The 23033-nt window shown below is 34.2% G+C and overlaps 2 protein-coding genes across 2 annotated transcripts; both read left to right on the top strand.

Moving 5' to 3' along the window:
• The first annotated feature begins 1493 nt into the window (after positions 1–1493).
• Positions 1494–3636, top strand: LOC120210605 (IAA-amino acid hydrolase ILR1-like 3). Its single transcript, XM_039209299.1, has 5 exons — positions 1494–1870; positions 1947–2072; positions 2196–2510; positions 2662–2790; positions 3181–3636. Exons 1-5 carry the CDS (start codon positions 1520–1522, stop codon positions 3568–3570), a joined length of 1311 nt encoding a protein of 436 aa, XP_039065230.1. The 5' UTR covers positions 1494–1519; the 3' UTR covers positions 3571–3636.
• Positions 3637–8856: 5220 nt separating this feature from the next.
• Positions 8857–10978, top strand: LOC120210604 (heavy metal-associated isoprenylated plant protein 9-like). The gene is made up of 3 exons (XM_039209298.1): positions 8857–9261; positions 9332–9595; positions 10332–10978. The coding sequence occupies exons 1-3, from the start codon at positions 9060–9062 to the stop codon at positions 10775–10777; spliced, it is 912 nt and encodes a 303-aa protein (XP_039065229.1). The 5' UTR covers positions 8857–9059; the 3' UTR covers positions 10778–10978.
• Positions 10979–23033: the final 12055 nt, after the last annotated feature.

Raw genomic sequence — 23033 nt, 5'->3', positions numbered from 1 at the left:
TTTATAGACGATAGTCACAAAAATACTCATACAAAAGTAAAATATTCAACCTAAAGATACGAAGCAAAATAAAACATTCCATTGAGAATGACAACCAACATCAAAACCCAATAAAATCCATAAAAATCATTTTCTCTGTCGAATGAGACACTTTACGAAGTGATAAAGGAGTGGTGAGCAAACCAAATAATTTGGCAGGTTGCTTCGCTACACAATTATGATTATATCGGTAAACAACCTTTTACCAAAAGAGGTGATCTTACTATATGTGACCACCGACAAACTAATCAAAAAATAAATGTCGTGATGATTTTTGTGCGAGAACCAAAACGACCACAAAGGTATACGAAAAACGTACCAAAACCATAAGGATCGTGTCACAAGAGAAGAGAAAACACGTATCACAAGAGAAGAGGAAAAAACGTGTGACAATGACATATAATCTTATTCAAAATTAAAAAGACTTAAGAAAAAAAGAAAATAAAAAACATAATATAAAAAACAAGAGAACTAATAATCACTGACGATCGACAACCAACATTAAGATTGGTGTCACCGTCGGCTAAACAAAAATTAAAGAGAAAGAATAAGACAATTAAAAAATATTGAAAGAAAATTAGGCTGAAAGAAAATATTAAGTCATTACAATTAATTACATACCTAATTACTAAAAAATTGTGATTAGGAATGGATATATCAATTAAAATGTACCCAAATATGTCAAACCTTTTATTTTCATCATATATAAAATGACACACTACTCAAATGATCACTCAATTTTATAATTGGCGTTGATATGACTATCATACTTTCATTTCTAATAATATAATTATATAATTGTTTAAATAATTTTAAATAATTCACTTATTCTACATTTAGACATAAAAGGGTTTTAAACCTAAGTTCAATAAAAGAATTTAAAATTAAAAAAATCACTAATAGAAATCTTACAATTAAATACTAATTTGATAAATTTTATATATTTTTTATTATTAGTAGATACAAAATTAATTGAAATAGAAGATTATAGAGATCTACCTCTCTTTCTCTCTTCATCTTGACTAAAAAATAGAGTAAAGTATATCTTTAGTATCTAAACTATCAATTTTTATTTGTTTTGTACTTAAACTTTTAGTTTTTTTAAAACTCATTTTTAATAGTTTTTGTTTCATTTTAGTACCCACCGTTAAAATTTAACGCGTTTAGTATTTAAACTATCAGTTTTGATCCATTTTAGTACCTAAACTTTAAAAAAATCAAAAATTAATATTAAATTTTAAACATGAATATTAAAATGAAATAAAAATTAAACGTTAGACATGATTTTGAAAAATATTAAAAATTTAGGTACTGAAACAGACCAAGACTTATAGTTTAGGTACTAAATGTATAATTTACCCAAAAATCTAATTCTTCAACGAAGGTATGGAGGAGACCCTGTGATTTAAGAAATTTAATTGGGTAGACTTGGCGGTTGATTGCTACCAATCTGCTGCTAAATTTCAGGGACAACTGTTGAATGGTTGGCATCGCCACTGACATGAGCATACTTGTTTTGTTCAGTCTGTTCGTCTCTCTTGCCTGCCTCTCCGCTACACATGGCAGACTCGACCGTGTTTACAAAGATGAACTCCTCAGCTCAGCCCAGCAGGAAAAAGAATGGTTGGTTTCCATCAGGAGGCAGATCCATGAGAACCCTGAACTTGGCTTCCAAGAACACAACACCAGCGCTCTTATCCGCCAACACCTTGACCAGCTCGGTATCCCTTATTCTTACCCCTTTGCCAAGACTGGTATTGTCGCCCAAATCGGCTCCGGTTCTAAACCAATCGTTGCTCTACGTGCCGACATGGACGCGCTTCCCCTTCAGGTCATCCTATTTTCTATAACCCTTTTTTCCTTCTGTTCTTCTGCTTGAATTGTTTCCAATGACTCGGCTGTTGTAGGAGCTTGTGGAATGGGAACATAGGAGCAAAATAGATGGCAAAATGCACGGATGTGGCCACGATGCTCACACCACTATGCTTCTTGGTGCTGCCAAGTTGCTTAACCAACGCAAAGATAAGCTTAAGGTAAGCTTTGACATTTTGTTTAACATTTTAAATCCATCTGCTTATGTTAGTATTACTACTGTTTAAAGGTTCACTAATTTCAAGCTTATTCAATATCAAAATTTCCTTTATATGCCTCTGAAGGGAACGGTCAGACTACTCTTCCAACCTGCAGAAGAAGCGCGTGCCGGTGCATCTCACATGATAAAGGAAGGAGCTTTAGGTGATTCTGAAGCAATATTTGGAATGCACGTTGATTTCACAATTCTGACAGGAAGCATAGGGCTGCTTTCAGGACCACTCTTAGCTGCAACATCTATCTTTGAAGCCAAAATTGAAGGAGTAGGAGGGCATGCCGCGGGGCCTCATTCAGCCGTAGATCCGATACTTGCCGCATCCTTTGTAATTTTGGCATTGCAACAGCTAACCTCTAGAGAAACTGATCCTCTCCACAGTCAAGTAAGATCCATTTTCATATTGGAATAGTCCATGGCTATCATCTGGAAAATTGGACATCCGTCGTATACTGCTACACACAAACAACACATATATACTGGTTAAAGTATGCCCGTCTAATGCAACTTAACGCCTGATGTATTTTTTCTGTAAGGTGTTGTCAATTACTTACATCAGAGGTGGATCAGCATTCAATGTGATCCCATCGTATGTTGAATTTGGGGGCTCTTTGAGGAGTCTCACCACTGAGGGATTGTATAAACTACAACAAAGGATGAAAGAGGTACACAGCATTATCGAGTCTGGATAGGTTCTAGTAACTGATAACCATGAGAATCATGATTTCCTGTTGATAGTCAGAGAACTCTTAGCATGCTCTCTGCCCTTATCTAATTCTTACCTTTCAAGCTAACTATTTTACCAGCATATTACATATGTTGCATTTCCTTGTAACCCTTCTTGTTTGTTTTTCTTCTTTTCCTCCCTTTCTAAGATGCTATTCCCATGAACAAAATGATCTTGTCTGCTATGATTTTGTCCTGTTGGACTGCTGTATTAGTGCTCTGGCAATTTCGAAATGCTTTTACTATTTTTATTAGACAAACTTATTGATAGATCAGTTCTCTACTATCATATTTCTGCTTCATTTTTATGTACTTTTAACTTGCTGTAGGTCATTAAAGGGCAAGCAGCTGTACACCGATGTAATGCTTTTATCGACATGAAAGAAGAAGAGCACCCGATCTATCCTGCTGTCATAAATGATGATGGCTTGCATCAGCATGCTGAGAAGGTTAGTAGCCTTTTGTTTGGTCCTGAGAATGTCAAAAAGAGCAAAAAAGTTATGGCAGGAGAGGACTTTGCCTTCTATCAAGAAAAAATACCTGGATACATGTCACACGTTGGAATTAGGAATGAGAAACTCGGCTCAATTCATGTACCACATTCCCCATGTTTCTTTCTGGACGAAGATGTCCTTCCTATTGGTGCAGCCTTGAATACTGCCCTTGCAGAACTATACCTGAATGAACACGAACATTCTGTTTTAGATGAAGCCTTTTAAGGGATTCGACTGTAATGATAAGTTCCTGTTATACCGATATACTTCTCTTGTTTTTATATGCCGTGAAAGGAAGTAGTGAAGCTTTCCATTTGTATACTTTATTTTATTGCAGAAGGTCTTATTCTGAATCCCTTTACATTCTTTTCTGGTGGTGATGTTTGTATCTGATGTGGCATAGATTCGGAACAAACAATGAGTATCTTGTTAGAGATTAATGTTCGGGAAGAAAGGATAGGGCCGTGAGCATTTCATCATTTTTGTATTGTATATAGCCAGTCCATGTATTATTGCACTATAGTCAAAAGTTCAATTTACCCCCTCCCCCAAACAATTTCTACTTAGGGGAGGGAAAAGGGAAATTTTACTTCTGATGGGGATTCAATCCCTAACCTAAAGGAAAAGAAGGTGTCAAGTTGTAATATCATAATATTTTATTTATTTATATATTGAATTTTTAAATTAATATTTTTGTAAATTATTATGTTATTATACTTTAGGTAAACGATTTAGAAGTCAAATATAATTCAATTGCCAAATTCCAATATCTATTTACATCATTATTACTTTTAAAAATATTGAACATGACCTTTTATTTAAGGGTAAACCACATATTTAGTACCTAAATTATTAATTTTGGTTTATTTTAGTATATAAATTTTTAATTTTTTTTAAATCATACCTAACGTTTAGTGTTTGTTTCATTCTAATATCTCACCATTAAAAATTTAACATGTTTGTACCTAAAATATCAGTTTTTGTCCATTTTAGTAACTAAACTTTCATTTTTTTCCTCAAAACTTAACGTTAAATTTTGAACAGTGGTACTAAAATTAAACAAAAACTAAACTTTCGGTATATTTTAAAAAAATTAAAAGTTTCAACACTAAAACAAACCAAAACTGATAGTTTATGTACTAAATGTATAATTTACCCTAATTTTAATTTTTGAATAACTTTCAATACGAGTGTTAATACAAATGGTTGGGATTCAGGAATTTGAGTTTGTAAGGTTAAGTTTGATCCTACCACTGTCACTCTTTGTGGGTAATCTGTAAATTCTTATATAAATCCCAATTGAGTCTTAGGTATATCTTAGCCTTAAACTGGGAGAGTCAACCCTGATTTAAACTTTTAATGTAATAAATAAATAAATAAAATAACATACAAATATAATTAAATCTTACGCATTAATGTTTGAGTCAGGTTCTAATTCTTCATGGTATTGTTTCTTATATAATAATAGAATTATGTGACATATGACGATTTGAATTGCTCGTCCAACTCAGTTGGTAGAGCGCAAGGCTCTTAACCTTGTGGTCGTGGGATCGAGTCTCACGGAGGGCAATTCATAATTATGACTAGCGGAGGTCTTCTATAGAAGCTACTCTCAACCTGGCGTTGGGGGCAGCCTACTATCCTACCTCCCCCTTTACCCCATTACATACATATGGGAATAGGGTCAACTAATTTTTTGACATACGATGATTTGGATATCATTTAAATTGAGACAAAGGAATAATTCAATGGTATATATGCGTTAGCCAAGAATACTATATACAACATAATTAAACATTAGGATTCACTTTTTGGGATAATTGAAACTTTGGGCATCACCATTAGGAACATGGCATGTGTTTAGAAAAAAAATGAAATAGTGGTAATGATTTATTAATTTTATAAAAAGAATGCGATCATGCAATTATGAAGATACAGTACTAGAATTTAGTTAGAACCAAGGATTTGGAAGACAAAAGTAATGGGTGGTTGGGAATTGATTGCTTTATTAATCAATCATCCAAGATTCTCCAAACCACTAACACGTTCATTTTTATCTCGTAATTCTTGGGAAGAATGATAGGATTAAGGAAAAATATATCTATTTTGAAACGTAAATATTAAAGATTTTCATTCATGAAAAGACTTTTTCTTACGAGAATATAAATCAAAGTGATTATCTAATTAAATTTTAGAAAGTATCTCTTATCTTAAGGTTTTAGAATATAAAATATTCTTTTGATTTTAATTGTACACTAAAATTAATAAACGCTTTTGATTAAATTTAAATTATTTCTATCATTGTATATTAGTTAAAACCCCACAATTAACTAACAATCAGTTGATTTACCAGAATGAGTCAATAAATTCCTTAAGCAATGTCAATTGTTTGAATCCTAACAATTACGAATGGAGTAAATTGATATCACTCTTGTCTCTATATTATCCGATCCGTATTAATTTATTAATAAATCAAACACATAGAATTATAAAAAAAACCTACGTTTACATATTGATTTTCCTGGCTGAGCATTGCATCAATATGAGATATGTTTGTTGGGTGAGATCGGGTAAGACTGAAAATGGGGCAGAAAGGAAACAAGAGTAAGAATTTGGGTGGTTTAGGGTTTCCCCAAGTATTTGTTGAATCATCCCCACGTGTTACCATAAGTGCAAGTCGGACCCTCTTTGCTCTAAAATTTCCTTTTATCAATTTTCAAAAAAAAAAAAATCTTTTAATCAGTCTAATCTGGAGCACCAAACCAACACAGCAATGTGTAGTTGCTTCACCTCTCAGCCTTTTCCTTTTATCGTGGGCTGGGTTTTGATTTGACAGATTTGAATCTAGAATGATTTATGACTTAAAACAAATACATGATTTAATAGTATAATGATGATTTTTTTAAAATTTAAAAAAAACAAACTTATAAAATTTTAAAAAGATAATAAGACAAAAAAAATATCTAACATATATTATAATTTCAAATTTTCTTGTAACGTTTTTCCTCCATCTACTTCTCCCTCGGTCCATCTCTACTGTTAGGGTTGAATAAAATTCGATTTGACTAAAAAATTGATTTGAATTAAGTTGTAATTTGATAAACTAAATTCGACTTGAAAAAATTTTGAGTTCAAGTTAAGTTTTAAAATACAACTCTAATAACTCGAATAGTAACTCAAATAACTCAATTTTTTTATTAATTAGTTAATTGATTTTCAAGTTTGAGTCGAGTCTATTGAATTTGTATGACATATGTATATCACACATAAATATATATATATATATATATATGGTTATAAAAATCATTTAAATTAAAATCAAATAGTATCATAATATTATAAAAGTTTACAATTAAGTTTAAATAGAAATCCGAAAACTAGAATCGAAAAAATTAAAATTAAATTAAAATTATAAAATTGGACTCACCAACTTAAATGACGCAAAAAAAATTTATTCGAATTGATTGAATTGAACGCTCCCTCCTACCTACTATCGCCTCTGGATAAACAACGGTAAAACTTATGGTATGTTTATAATATTCTTAAAGAAGGGGCCTTTTGGAAACCTTAGAAAGAAGCAATGGAAGTGAAGAAGAAGTTGAAAAAAGGAAAAGGAAAAGGAAAAGGAAGATAAAGGTTTGTAATTTCAAGGTCAGCATCCCATGTGCTATCAACTTTACACGCAAAAACTTGATACATTCTTTGATCCTACGTTTCATTCATCCCAACTTTCTTTTTTCTTCTTTTTATCCAAAATGATATGTCTTTTCTTCACGATCTATTCCATTCATAGCTATATAATTTTGACAAATATACCACATTAATTTTGGACACAATAACAAAGCAGTACACGTACGTGCATGTTTAGTAATTTCTGCTGTTTTTATCTGACAGAAAAGAAGAAATTATACACTGTTGATTTAAGTAATAAGTAGTTTGATATTATTTAAAAAGATCTTGAGTGAGTTCAAATCTTTCTATATGTAAAAAAATCATGTCGAAAGACTCACCCATTAAATTCGGATATGTGACGGGAATAGGTATTAATTAATTAAGACAACTTTGATAAACCATAATTGAAAAAAAAAAGATTCCATGGGAACAAAGAAGTAACATGAAGCCTGGGAATTTAACGCAGCAGGAGACAAAACTGAAGCAGTTAAAAAGTACAAAATAAAAGGCTGAAATGAGTGGACATTGTCTTCTCCTCCATGTGTGTCCAACCGAAAGCTAGGTTAACAGTTACGTGGAGCTTTCATGGCCAGTATGGATCATCCATCCGACAAAAACTAATGCTTCCTCCCAACATACCAAACACATGACGCTATGTGATCAGACTCTTATGGACCGTTTTTCCTTATTAGTAGGTGGAATGTCAAAGAAAAACAATCCTCATTTTCATGAATATTTAACCATCAAGATCTTACCTCAAAAGATTGCCAAAGTCTAAAAAGAAACGACATAAATGAAACGCGATAAAAATTATAATTAAAAAATATAATATTTTAAGATAACATTTTAAGTTAAATGTAATTTAAAATATTATAATTTTTATAATATTTTCAGTCATAATTCATTTTCATCGTTTTTAAACTTTAAATTTTAAACTGTACGTGGAACTGCAAATAAGAAGAAAAAAAACACATGCAAATTTTAAATAAATTGAAATAGTGAAAGAGTTCCTCTTAAAAATTGATATGATCTTTCTTTATATATAAGTTTAGAATATAAATTTTGCAACTGAAATTTATTATCTTTAATTTTGTTTATTATACTTTAAATCTTTTTAGTTTACTCATTAAATTTAATAAATTGAGTTTTTTCTAATAATAATTAAATAACAATCATCATTAGTGCAAACGCGTCGGAAAGAGAAAGGTTTAGATAGCTGACAAAGCATGTGAGCTGGCGGACCAAATCACACCCCCCCCCCACCAAGGAATCCAAGGTAAAATTCCAACTTATCTTTAAATATAATTTTATTTTACGATTAATTTGTGGATGCAGATAAATCAATCCGTATTTTTTATTTGAGGTTTTAATATTTTATATGATGTAAAGTGATTAATTTTTTTCGAAAAAATATAGAAAAATATAATAATTGTGTTGTTTAATTTATAATTAAAATTATAATTTTTGATAACCAACACAGATTAGTTCAAATAATAAATAATTTGATAACGTTTAAACAATATCTAAAATTCAAATTTTTGTATATACAACAAAAAAAATTATAATCTTTGGTTCCAAGTTGCCTAATCGGGGTAAACACTGGTCTGACAAAACAGCACCTCAGGGGGAATTGAACCCACAAGGTCGGTGGATGATGGAAGTATTGCAATATCATCGTCAATTTGGTTATCTTTTACCGTTTTCACCGCCAATCTTGTCTATAAATCTGCCAACTCTGCTCCACTGGTTTTCCTTAACATCTGTGCCCCGGAGATTGGAAAGATTTCCAGAAGAAATATTAAACTAAGAGGTTCTTTGTATGTTAAGTGAAACTAAGAGGTTCTTTGTATGTTAAGTGGCACTACATGTGCGGTGGAATCCCATTGTTTTGCTTTTATATGCTATTAACCCCACCGTCCATCCCATCAACATCTCCCTCTCTTCTTCTATATATATAAACTACTCTGCTACTGCCACTGCTTAACTAAACACCATTCTTCTCCCTTCTGCTTCTTCTTTGTTCAAGTTAATTCATAGAGGAAATGGGCGAGGAAACCAAGCAGGAACAACCGCCGGTGGAGGCTCAACCAGAAGAGAAGAAGGAGGAGAAGCCGGCGGAAGAAAAGAAAGAGGAACCATCAGCACCGCCACCTCCTCCTCCTCCTCCTTTTGTCTTGTTTGTGGACTTGCAATATTGTGTGGGATGTGCAAAGAAGATTGAGAAATCCATCATGAGGATCAGAGGTAGACAAACCATATGTTTGTACATGTACATTAATATTTATTTTGTGACAAATACTCAGATGGTTAACAGGTGTGGAAGGACTGGTGATCGATATGGGCCAAAACCAAGTGACAATAAAGGGAGTAATCGAACCCCAAGCAGTATGTGCTAAAATCATGAAGAAAACAAAGAGAAGAGCTAAAGTAGTATCCCCTTTGCCTGCAGCTGAGGGTGAACCGATACCGGAAGTCGTCGCCTCACAGGTCAGTGGATTAGCGACTGTGGAGCTTAACGTTGATATGCATTGCCAAGCCTGTGCCGAGCAGCTCAAGAGAAAGATACTCAAAATGAGAGGTATGAATATATTAGCAACTGGTTGTTTATTATTGCTTGCACGCACTTGGTTATAATAATGATCAGATTAATCCTTCTTTGTCCAATGAAAAAACTTAGTTTGGTTAAGTTTCATACCGATTCAAGAACAATAGCCTTTGGCCACTTAACCAGCTGAAAGCTACACGATAATTTGTGAATGTGATTGATCAACTGCTTGGAATGCGGTGAAGAAAAAAAAAGGGAATCCCATTAGCTGACGATGGCGTGGGGTCTTATCAACGTGACAATTAAATATACCGATAGTCCCATATTAAAATATTAAAAGTTATAAAATAATTTCTTAATTACATATTGTTATTTTATTGGGTATAAAATGTTATTCATTATTATTCTTTTTTTATTAAAAATTGATGATCTATTAAATTTGATGTTAACTTGTTAATTGAAATATAATAAAATTGTATTTTAATAACACCTATTAATATCATCTTTGTTTTTAAACAATGATTCGATGATATAATATTTCAAATACTAGATTGTCGAGATAATATAAACAAAGAATTAATCGACAAAAACACCTCAAATGGTAATAAAATTAAATTTTATTATATTTTAATTAATATATTAATGTTCATCTTAAACTAAATTTTTAAATTAAAAAATGCAAATTTAATATGTATGAATACACAAATAATTATTTTATAATTTTTAACGGCGTAGAAGTTAAACAAAACCATTTGTGTACATATTACAGGTGTACAGAGTGCGGAAACCGAGCATATCACCGGGAAAGTCACAGTGAGGGGAACCATGGATGCGGACAAGCTGGTGGATTACGTATACCGACGCACGAAAAAGCAGGCGAGGATCGTGCCTCAACCGGAGCCAGAGCCTCAACCGGAACCGGAGAAACAAGAAGATAAGAAAGAGGGCGAAGAGAAGCCAACGGAAGAACCCAAACCGGAAGAAAACGCAGAGAAAAAAGAAGAAAATCCCCCGGAAGATCAAACAGACAAAAAAGAAGATGGCGACGAAGACAAACAAGAGGAGAAGAAAGAAGCAGAAGGTAATATTATTAACGAGGAGGAATCCATGAAGAGAATGATTTACTATTACCAGCCGCTTTACGTTATCGAGCGAATGCCGCCTGCTCCTCAAGTCTTCAGCGATGAAAATCCCAACGCCTGCTGCATTTCATAGTCATCATCATCAAATGATAACAAACAAACTTTATAGCTATGTTTTCGTTTTTTTTTTTTGTCACTCTCCTTTAATTTTTTTAGTATATGGTGGAGAAGTATATAGAGGGTTGGTTGAGATTCATGAATTAGAGTTTGTAAGGCTAAGTTTGAATCTTACCACTGTCACTCTTGATGAGCAATATATAAACTTCTATGTAAATCTCAAGATGGTCTTAGGTATGCCCAGACCTTGTACGAAAGAATCGCCCTTAACCTAAACTTTTTTGTACCAAAAAAAAGGTAATACTTTCGTGTCCATTAAATCTTTCAGGTCAGGTTCAGAATGTTATATTACACATGAATCAAATGAATATATATATATATTTTATTTAACATACACAATTTTAGAAATGAATACATCTATAACTACTTAGTCCGATCTGATCCAAAATCTAGAGGATTAGAATATTATATGGAACCACCAAAGTGACTAATCATTTTCTTTTTCATTTAAAGCATCATATATTTAAGAAAATACATCAATAATAGTCATAAAATACTTTTACAAACCGGAGCTCCATGGCACATAGTTTAAAATCAAATAATACAATTCAAGTTTATAAATTCAAATACATAAGTAAGGGTCCTATGAATATATATGCCCACTACAAGTAATCAAATAATACTTTGTGAGAAATGTTGGAAATCCTACTGCGATGGTACTTCTCGAACGACTCAATATACTAACATGCGAACGCTGAGCTTAAAAAGCTCAGTAGTATAATCGCTAATCTAGAGCAGTATATAAATCTCATAAACATAAACATGCTATAAGACAGGACAATGAATAGTATGTACATGCATGATTATAATCAAGTGCTACCTACATAGGGTTCAACGGTTATATTATTACAGTTTGAGCCATATGCTTCCTTTAGTCTTCTACTAAGAGATTCACCATGAGTATACATATATTGGTTTTCTAACCTAAATTTCAAACGATGACATAATGCAATATGCATGATACAAAACAAAACATCGAATATATATATATATATAGTGGCATTATTATTGTCATAACCATTTTTTAGAAACTTTATATTTTAAAAACAATTATGACTTATTTAAAACAATAGGGATTTTGAATTATTTAGAATAGAAGTTGTCATCGACTTTTGGGTTAGGTTAGTCGAATACCTAAAAATGTCTTTTAAAATAATTTTAAGAAAAATCATTTTTAAGCCAAAAATTGGTTTGCGTTATCAAAGATTCATTTTTTAGGATTCGGGAGTCAATTACGCGTGGGGAATGATTAACACCACCACAACGCTCAAATATGGTACCTAATTGATTATACATTGTCGTAAATGGTGGACATCGTAAATTTGAATCAATATTTAAAGTACAATCATTTTATTGAATATTGAATAATTTATTCCGAATTAAGTATTAAAAAAATTCTTTGACTTGAAAAAAAATCTCGAGATTTGCAATCCTCCATCAAGAAAGCTATCTCACATATTTCTTATATGTAAAAGAATATTCTATCTTTGATTTTTTTAAAAATATTAAATTAATATCAAATTTGGCATGAAATAATTTATATTTCATTTTTTTAAAACATACATCGTTAGTTAATACTAAAATTAAATAAAGAGAAAATAACCTCAGTGACAAAAAATCCCATATAATATATGATTTTAACCAACTTTTTCTGGATTTGCCAAAATGACCAACAAAATCGCAATGCGATCGCTAATTCGCAACGCGATCTCCATTATCGCAAATCAGTTTCCAGATTCGCAACGCGATTATGACTATCGCAATGCGATTTTCCAATTTTGCGTTGCGATTTTCCCAATTCGCAATGCGAATACGTAAATCGCAATGCGAATTTGGAAAATCGCAACGCGATAATACAAAATCGCAACGCGATATTGACTTTCGCAACGCGATTCTGCCTATCGCAACGTGATTCTGCCTATCGCAATGAGATAATACAGAATCGCAATGCGATTTTCAAAGTTCGCAACAGGTTTTAGTTTCGCAACACAAATGTTTTGGGTATATATCTACGCAGCAGCAACAACTCATAACCTAAATCCCTAAATCACAACTCATTCCATCTCCATCTATCACTCTCTCCGGCGACATCCGTTCCTACATCCTTCCCCATCCGGCAACAGGTTTTAGTTTCACAGCTCGTTTGTTTAGTAAATTAATTTACAACCATGAAATCATCTAATGTTGATCATGTTTGGATAGATTTGTGTTTTGGAGGGTCATGGGAGAATGTTCATGGTGTTTTACAATATATGCCTTTACCCATGAATCTTCAACTAAAACTGTCATTAAAAAAATTAACTTATGAAACTCTAATGTTACGTGTTTCAAAGAAATTGAATTTAGAGCCCTAAGTGGATTTAGGCTATCTTATCAGAGAAATGGTAAAGTTTATTTGTTAACTGACAATGAAGATGTTGAACGATTCATTGCTTACATTAGTGTTTCAAGTGATGATATTACATTGTATGTTGTTGAACCTAGAAGTAGTATTGTTGGGTCAGTAGCGGGTAGTAATCAACTAAGTTTTTCTCAAAACCCACAACCTTTCTCTAATCCAAATCCCAATCAACTTTCAGCACCAAATTCCGGTTTTCGTATTGACCAGTTAGACGATGATGAGCCAACAGAAAAAATTGTGAGTACTAGTCAGTATTCGAAATTTGATCTTGGTCAATACCCGGACTTTGATCTTGGTCAATACTCGGATTTTAATGATGTTTCAGAAGAAGAAATATACCTTGCGTGTAATGATTTTGATATTGGTCAATACCCGAATTTTGATGATGAAACAGCCGTTGCCGAGGAAGATGTTGTTGATGATAATGAGGAGGAAGTTACGACTGTGAATGAACATGTTGAACATCCATTCTGTAATTCATATAATCCTGAAGAAGAAAAAGAAGAAAAAGTCCCCGAAGAAAAGAAAAAGAAGAAAATGCCACGGGAGTATAACTGGAATATGCCAAAATTACTTCAGATACCGGAAGAAGAGTTGGTAAAGAAAGCAGTTGATTGTTACACAAAAGTTATTCGTATCAAGAAAGATGATTGTTTTGATACAAAGGAAGACTTGAAGATAGCTTTGTATACGAGGTGGAATATTGCTATCAACTAAAAGTTAACAAATCAAGCAAAGATCGTTTCGAAACAAGGTATATGATTGACAAAAATTGTACGTGGCGTATGATTGCAAAGAGGATAAAAGATGGCGAAATGTTTCAAGTTAGGACTTTTATTGATAAACATACATGTTCAAGAACCCAAGTTTTTCCTCACCATAGACAGGCAAACAAAAAGGTGTTGGGTGGTTTTCTGGCTGAGTTAATGTTTTTGAATGGCAGAGTATATCGGGGACATGAAATTATGACTGACATGAATGCTCGGTTCAAGATTAGTATATCATATTCTCAAGCTTGGAGAGCCAAATGTTATGCCTTGAAATTGTTGAGGGGGTCGCCAGAAGCATCGTTTGCCCAACTGTCGGCTTATTGTCACAATTTAAAGCTGAAAAATCCTGGGTCGGTAACTCATATCAAAACAGATAGAGATTGACGCTTTGAGTTGCTGTTTATCTCCATTGGTGCTGCGGTTAGTAAATCAATATAATGTTGTTGACTGATTTTTGTTAGTTACATGCATTTCACATTTAAATGATTATATTTCTTGTGTATATTATTTTGTAGATTCGTTCGTTTATTACTTGCATGCGCCCAGTTATTATAGTTGACGGAGCACATTTGAAAGGTCGATACCTTGGAGTAAACTTATTAGCAGTAGCCATGGATGCTAACAATGGGATATTGCCAATAGCTTACGGGGTTGGCAAATCTGAAACCTCTGATTCATGGACATGGTTTATGGGGCATCTTAGGGATTGCATAGGTCCTATTAGCAATCTGACAATCATATTCGATAGGGCAAACTCAATTGACAACGTTGTTAGAAGGTGTTTCCCAGATGTTTTTCATGGACTTTGTGGTGTTCATTTGTATAGAAATCTAAAATCAAGGTCTGCTGTTATAAAAAAGCACAAATGGACATATTGGAAGGCTGTAAAAGCTTATCGGAAAGTGGATTTCAATAAGCATATAAACTGTTTAAGACGTGTTTTGCCTCAGTGTGCTCAAACACTAGAAGATGTCGGGTTCGAAAGATGGTCAAGAGTACATCAACTTGGAGCAAGATATGGTTTCATGACGTCTAATAGTGCAGAATCAATCAACGCTCTAAGTCGTCATTCCCAGAAATTACCCATTACTATGTTAATGGAGTTTTTTCGAGCCTCCATTCAACAGTGGTACTACAAGAAAAGAAACCATGCAGGTATTATTTCTTTGAATTCGTAACTTATCATATATTTTACTAAGTATTATTTATTTAAATTTACAGGAACATTGGAACATCGTGTTACACCATGGACTGAAAAAAAGATAACGAAACGTGTTGTGAAGTCAACGTCATGGAGAGTTGAACCATGTTCAAACACTTTGTTTGAAGTACTGGATAATAACTTAAATGGGCTTGTCGATCTAAATGCAAAGACGTGTAGTTGTATGAAATGACAAACATCTGGTTATCCGTGTGGCCATATTATAAAAGTTGCTCTTCATCTAAACTAAGATGATTCAAGCGCATACGCTATGGATTGTTACACTACAGAAGTATATCGACAGACTTATGCCAAGATTGTCTGCCCTATTCCACATCCTTCTGAGTGGGACATACCAGATGACTTACAAACAATTTTGCCACCAGCCATGGACAGAAGGCTACCTGGCCGACCAAAAAGTCACGATCGTATACCGTCTAAGGGTGAAGAGAAGAAGAGATCGACATGTAGTCGGTGCAAGGAAAGTAGTCATATAAGATTGACATGTGGATCACCAGTGCCATCACAATCATCTTTTCCTCTACCAAAATATGGATCCTCATCAAAATCCAAAGCTCATATGGTGTCAAGCAAAAGGTAATCAAAATCGCAATCATCTTTAAAATCTCAATCACAACCGGCTTCACCTTTTGGGACTGTTAACTTAGTTGATTTTTAAATGCAAACGTTGTATTATGTGTATTTTATGTGTGCACTTTTAACATTTTCAGTTAGGCATGTATTAGTAACTTGAGTTTGAACATTGCTATGATCTGTTCAGTTGTTATCACTTATTAGTCATTCATTTAACTATCGCAACGCGAATATGACTATCGTAACACGGAAATGACTATCGCAACACGGAAATGACTATCGCAACGAGAGAATCGCAATGCGAATTGAAAATCGCAACGTGAAAATCGCAAAGCGAATTTAGTTTCGCGTTGCGATTTTTATTTCGCATTGCGATTCTCTCATTGCGATAGTCAGTTTCGTGTTGCGATAGTCTATTTTAACTTCAGCATAATGCAGATTGAAAATCAACAAATCAACTATTACATTTCAATCAATTAAACAAACACAAATAAGAATTATGTACACATCAATTAAACAAATCAACATTTACAAATCATCTTTTACAAATCAATTAAACAATCAAAAAATAATAATAATTCTTATTTCCTCATCAATTATTGAATCAAATTTTGCACCCATACATCCATTTCACGCAACTCACTTAAGGATTAACCTACAGAAACCAAACATTTGCTCAAACAAGACTTCCTACACATCTAAAACCTACAAACAGCAAATTATTGAATTCTAGGTACTTAACCAAACATTTTCAAACCAAAAGGAGTATATATGTTAACAAAACTTGCATTTGACTTACCAATTGTTTATGGATACTTTCATAACGCGGATGCAGGTAGGCAGCGTCTCGAATATATCGCTCTAGCCATATAATGCCGAAACCACTAGCCTACTGTAGCTCTATCTCTATCGGTGGAAGTTAGAAACTCTATGCTTCCCGTCGTTAAACGCGCCAAGCACATGCATACGAGAGGACCACAATCCCCTCTGGCTCCCGGCGATTGTTGTGGCGCGGTCTCGTCTCTGACAACTGTAACATTGAACTTCTTTGGCTTCTTGTGTCCAGAATGAGTCCAATAATTAATCACATCCAAGAATTTAGCCAAATGAGAGCTCCATCCCTTAATAATATCTCTCAAATCAGACAATGATATGTAATTTATCATGCTGTCATATACTATTATCTTCAGGGTTGGGAGCTGAAGTTGGACGAGAAGCCAATGACGACGTTCTAAAACAGGGATAAACACCTGCAATCATAAGTAATAATTCATTTATTTGCGCACTTATTTATGAACACCTTTAAAAATTTAAAAAATAAATACTAACCTTATCGACCTCCCACCATGCAGGATAAAGTTTAGCTTGTCCATTGCCCAACGTAAATGATTCATCTCGTTGATTCTTTAAGTGAACTGTGTGAAAAGACGTCGGCATAATTATATATCGCAATTTTTTTTTTTATTTTTCCTAAGTTTCCTTATTATTAGAAGACGTGACACCCACGCATCGATATGCTGTTTTACAAAAAAAAGACATATATTAGTGAATTACATAATTTTTTTAAAAAATTAATCAAAATCATATATAAGAAAAATATAAGACTTACCTCCCAATCGAAATAGCCATTGTCTTCAACCCCTAATAACACACCCCACCAAGACCGATTAAGCAACAAATACATATCATCGTTGAGTTTGCTTATGTCAGTGTAACACCCCTGGCTCCGCTCATGTAGATAAAAATCAACTGCGGTCTTAGCCCAAAGGGTATTATCCAGAATTGTTTCCGGTAGTTGTCTCCTCTCCACTTCAGATATCGGAATGGTACTGGCCGGTAACTCATACGAGAGCCAACTCTCATCCATCATGTCCGGCAACGGTGGGGGTTTCTCAATAATTCGACATATTACCCCATGTGAATCGGGCTTTGGAATGGTGGGAAGGACCTCTTCAACGATGACAGTGGCCTCTTGAACGGTGGGAGGGGACTCTTGAGGGATGACAGGTGAGTCGGGCTTCTTCTTGCGGAGTCTTCGCACTATTGGGGTGAACGGAGACATAATAGCACGTGTACGCCGTCTGATGTGTGAACTCCGTCGTGCAAGAAAAACCCGACGTAAAGCATCCACCTTATCGGGCCGCTAAAAAAAATTAATACATAAATCAGTAAATAAACATACATGATATTAAACAAAGACAAATATGTTTCAAACTTGCATTGTATTCACCCAAGTCATTATTCTATCATAGTTCACAAAATGCATCAGATAACATTCCAGAAGTAAGCACTTATATAAACATTTAAAAGGACAACATATATAAACATTCCAGAAGAAGAATAGAATCTGAAACTTAAAATCGCAACACGAAACTTAAAATCGCAACGCGAAAATGACTATCGCAACGCGAAAATGACTATCGCAACGCGGAAATGGCTATCGTAACGCAAATTTGACTATCACAACGAGAGAATCGCAATGCGAAATGAAAATCGCAACGCGAAACACAAATCGCAACGCGAAACTAAATACTCTTCTTCTTCTGCAAATTGAAACTTGAATGGATTGCATTACTTCAACCAAAATACAAAACCAAAAACAAATACTAACTTCATAGGGTTAAAGAATAAACAGTTTAGCAGTATTGGCAGCAACCGAATGAATTTACTAAGCAATCTAAGTGAAATGGTTAATCTAAGTGAAATTACGAGTAAATTTATCATCAAGTTAAATATGAAAAATCTTAAACTTACCTCGTTGCGTAGAGTATGAACCTCATGCTGCAACGATGCTACCGTCTCACGTAGAGCGGCTACCTCACCACGTAAAGTAGACACCTTAACACGCCATGCACCATCGTCTTTGCGTAAAGTACCGACCTCCTCACGCAAGGCATTGACCTCATCACGTAACTCCCCTAACTCATCCCGTGGAGGTGGAGGTGGAGAATATGGAGATAAACGTCGTGGCATCTTTGCCGGTTGCCTATCTTGAGGTGATGGTGGAGAAGAGGCTCGATGATGTGACATAATAGGTGATGGCTGTCGTTATGGAGGTGTATAGTCGGGTCGATCAGGTGATGGCTCTGGGTGAGGTGATGGCTCTCGAAGTGGAGGCTGCTCATCATCCGTGCCATCAAAAAAACGTTTACTAGCTTGCCACCAATCAGTGGCAGGCTCAGCTTCCGTAGGTATCAGCCTCTGTAATGGAGTGTTGGCCTCTTAACAATATAAAAGCTCAAACAAAGTTAAACGTGTACTAGTAATAACTTGTTTATAAACATATGGTAGTATTTATGTTAACTTACATTATTTATTATCGTATACCGTAGTAAATCTTCCCATTGCAAGGTTCGTTTCCTCTTCCAGGAAATAGCCTTGGGAATATCATTTGAAGTTTTTAATGCATATGTCTGCATGGCGGGAAAGGCCTCAAATATCCAAATCTACAAACAATATAATAACAAACATTAGTAATTGTTAAATAATTAATTATAATTTTGGAAACATTATATAAAAATTCTTACCTTAAAGGCCCAAATAAAGCCTGACAAAGTGTATTTAGAACCATCGCCATGCAAACTTTTTCGATCATCAAAGGCAGACGATAACTTATTTCATGTAGCTTTCCATAAATACGAACCCCACGGAAATAGGTTCCATGTATTTAGGTCCTCTACCAATTTAATTAGATTATTAGGAATAGGTTGTCTGGCCTCTCTGCCTAAAAAGCTGGCATGCAAAAGTATTAGAAGGCATACTCGGACAACATCGACGTCATCCATCCGAGTAAAACCATCTTTCTTATTCAATAATCTCGTCAAGTCTTCCACGTGTAGATTCGGCTTCTCCATTGATAGCTCAGGAAAAACCCGGGATAACCATGATGGGCGGGTAATATGTCTAGTGTACCGACCTACATCATCGTGTCCGAAGCGTAGACCGGTGATTAAGTAAAACTCCTCTCGCCCAAAACACGTATACGCCGGTGGAAAATCAAATCATATCTCTTCATCACGACGTTGTATAGTCTTTGGTAGATCGCTAGTCATGGTTTGAAGAAACAGGTGTGTCGACATCGCATCTCCACCCGGATGTTGTACTTTCAGCCATGGCCCGAAGCAAGTATCCTCAAACATTTTTCTTTGTGCAAGTGAAAGCTTCGACACAATTGTTTTGGCCAGGCTTACTTTATTTCTTAAGGTCAATTGAGCCGAATAAAAGTTCTACAAAAACAATAAACATACCAAGTTAGATATACCAAAAACTACACTGTGAAGATATACCAAGAACAATAAACATAAAGAGTAGTAGTTTATTCTTCAAACTTAAATTTGCAAACTGTGAATTTAGTATTTGTCTTTGTTTTTGGGTTGAAGTAATGCAATTCATTCAAGTTTCAATTTGCAGAAGAAGAATAGTTTCTGAAACTTAAAATCGCAACGAGAAAATGACTATCGCAACACGAAAATGACTATCCCAACGCGGAAATGACTATCGCAACGAGATAATCGCAATGCGAATTGAAATCGCAACGAGAAAATCGCAATGCGGAAATGAAAATCGCAACGCGAATTTGGTTTCGCGTTGTGATTTTAATTCGTATTGCGATTCTCTCGTTGCGATAGTCATTTCCGCGTTGTGATAGTCATTTTCATGTTGCGATAGTCATTTTGTCGTTGCGATTCTCATTTCGTGTTGCGATTCTCGGTTTCAAATACTAAAATTGAAACTTGAATGGATTGCATTACTTCAACCAAAAGACAAAACAAAGACAAATACTAACTTCACAGGGTTAAAGACTAAACAGTTTAGCAGTATTGACAGCAATCGAATGAATTTAATAAGCAATCTAAATGAAATGGTTAATCTATTATTGAAATTACCAGTAAACTTATCATCAATTTCAATATGAAAAACCTAATAATAATGCAAAAATTTCAAAATAAAAATAATTAAAAAAACTAACCCTCGGTGGTTGATTTGGTTGATTTTCCATTTCTGACCGTGAATGATTGTTAGGGTGGCTCTGAGAGATGGAGATAGACGGATTTCGCCGGAGATGGAGACGGATTTCATTGGAGATGGGGACGGATGTCGCCGTAGAGAGTGGGAGATGGAGATGGGACTGAGTTGTGATTTTAGGTTTTAGGTTATGAGTTGCGATTACGGGATATACTATGGAAGGTTCAGTGTTCTAATATATTAATATTCGTGTTTGGAATTTGAAAATAAAATACGCGTTGCGATACTAATGGCGCTTTGAAAATCGCATTGCGATTCTGTATTATCTCGTTGCGATAGTCAGAATCGCGTTGCGATAGGCAGAATCGCGTTGCGAAAGTCAGTATCGCGTTGCGATTTTGTATTATCGCGTTGCGATAGTCAGTATCGCATTGCGATTTACTTATTCGCATTGCGAATTGGGAAAATCGCAACGCGAAATTGGAAAATCGCATTGCGATAGTCATAATCGCGTTGCGAATCTGGAAACTGATTTGCGATAATGGAGATCGCGTTGCGAATTAGTGATCGCATTGCGATTTTGTTGGTCATTTTGGCAAATCCGGAAAAAGTTGGTTAAAATCGTATATTATATGTGATTTTTGGTCACTGAGGTTATTTTCTCTTAAATAAAACAGAATAAAAGATAAAAAAATATTATTATCATTTTAATAAATACATAAAAACACTCGCATTTTTCAAGTCTATACTTCGTTCGAACATCGTATCGGAATACACTACTTTGATCAAGTAGTGTTTTCCATGCTCGTTCTACAAATAAGTGTTCTTGAAAATATTTGAGTAATTACCAATAAATAAAGAAGTATAAAATAATAATAAAATTAATTGTGAAATAAAAATAATTTAAGCATACACATAATAAATATATAAAAATAAAATAAATCTAATGCAAATATGATAATGACATTTATTCCACCAAAAACATATAGAACCATAATATACATGTAATACTACGCACATGTACAAATATGTATATATACCGAAAGGACTAAAATAAAAACGAGGAAATATTACATATCAAAATACAAACAAAGGACGTTAAGCACTTGGTGATTCAAGGGACCAAAAGGATATTAACGATGACTTGAAGGGCCAAACAACAAAACCAACAGTAATCAGGGTAACAATCGAAAATATTAAACATCAAAGACACTAAAAATGTAAATAAACAATAAATGACGTTAAGGACTAAAATCGAATAAACCAGAAACATAGAAGGATAAATAATAAATCTAACTAAAGGCATCCATACAAAACAGTGACCAAAATAAAAAAAATCATAAATTTCATGTTCATAATCAAATATTAGCAAACATGGCATAATGTATAAACTGGTGACTTAAATGTAACTATTGAAAAATAATTGCTCGAAATAGAATATCATAAAACTTCATTCAATGACCGAAGTAGGATATTACAAAAGATCTAGGGACCAAACTATTATTTACCCCTGAAAAATTAAAAAAACATGGGTGAAGGGAGTGTGAAACTACGTCGTTTTGCACGGGGTCTTTAAGCCCAAGATCAAGGCTTAATTTCCAAAGCCTAGCCATTTTCTCATTTTATTTCAAAAAAAGGAAGGGAGAGTTCACAAACTCTCTCAACTATTCCTCGTCGGGAGAGGGGGTCGTTGTTCACCGACAGTATTTTACAGCCACTCACGGTTGCCGGAGGGAGCAAAACACCCTCAAACATTTCTCTCGTCTTCCTTAACCCGAATCCTAATCCCCTTTAGCCACCCTAGAGTTCTAGATCTAACCATATACCTCTCAATTTTTTTGAAATTCGATAACCCCTTTGGCTTTCGATGAACGTCGTACACGGTAAACTTCTCCTTCTTTATTTTTTCGTCTTTTTTGAATGCTTTTGTGTTTTAATTCTCTCTGTTTTTGAACCCCTTCTCTCTGCCTTTTTATTTATTTTTATATTTTTGCTCTCTTCGAATGCCCCCTCGAATCTCCTTCTTCTTCTCTCCTCTTATCTCGATCTGTTCTCATTCCCTCTTTATTTTCTTCTCTTTTTGATGGATTGATTTGATGATAACTTGTGAAGCCTCTAACATAGGGTATGATTACCTGATCTAAATCCTTGATAATCCCAGATTTATCAGGATTTTCTTTATTTTTTTTAAGGGGTTTTGACTTTGATTTGCTCGATTGATTGGTGATGAATGGCTGAAATAGCGGCGGCGTCAAAGTGATGGGAATGATCGACAGTGGTG

This window comes from Hibiscus syriacus, unplaced genomic scaffold (assembly GCF_006381635.1).
Source record: "Hibiscus syriacus cultivar Baekdansim isolate YM2019G1 unplaced genomic scaffold, ASM638163v2 tig00109926_pilon, whole genome shotgun sequence".
NCBI classification, from domain to species: domain Eukaryota; kingdom Viridiplantae; phylum Streptophyta; class Magnoliopsida; order Malvales; family Malvaceae; genus Hibiscus; species Hibiscus syriacus.
The sequence above is the reverse complement of the archived record's forward strand: the minus strand, read 5'-3'. Positions and strand labels throughout refer to the sequence as shown.

What these genes read in the sequence shown, in the direction of transcription:
- LOC120210605 (XM_039209299.1), top strand. Translation starts at nt 1,520, where the DNA reads ATGGTTGGCATCGCCACTGACATGAGCATACTTGTTTTGTTCAGTCTG. An exon ending in AACGCAAAGATAAGCTTAAG is followed by an intron (nt 2,073 to 2,195) that starts GTAAGCTTTGAC and finishes ATGCCTCTGAAG; the next exon opens with GGAACGGTCAGACTACTCTT. An exon ending in CTGATCCTCTCCACAGTCAA is followed by an intron (nt 2,511 to 2,661) that starts GTAAGATCCATT and finishes TTTTTCTGTAAG; the next exon opens with GTGTTGTCAATTACTTACAT.
- LOC120210604 (XM_039209298.1), top strand. Translation starts at nt 9,060, where the DNA reads ATGGGCGAGGAAACCAAGCAGGAACAACCGCCGGTGGAGGCTCAACCA. An exon ending in ATCCATCATGAGGATCAGAG is followed by an intron (nt 9,262 to 9,331) that starts GTAGACAAACCA and finishes GATGGTTAACAG; the next exon opens with GTGTGGAAGGACTGGTGATC. An exon ending in AAAGATACTCAAAATGAGAG is followed by an intron (nt 9,596 to 10,331) that starts GTATGAATATAT and finishes TACATATTACAG; the next exon opens with GTGTACAGAGTGCGGAAACC.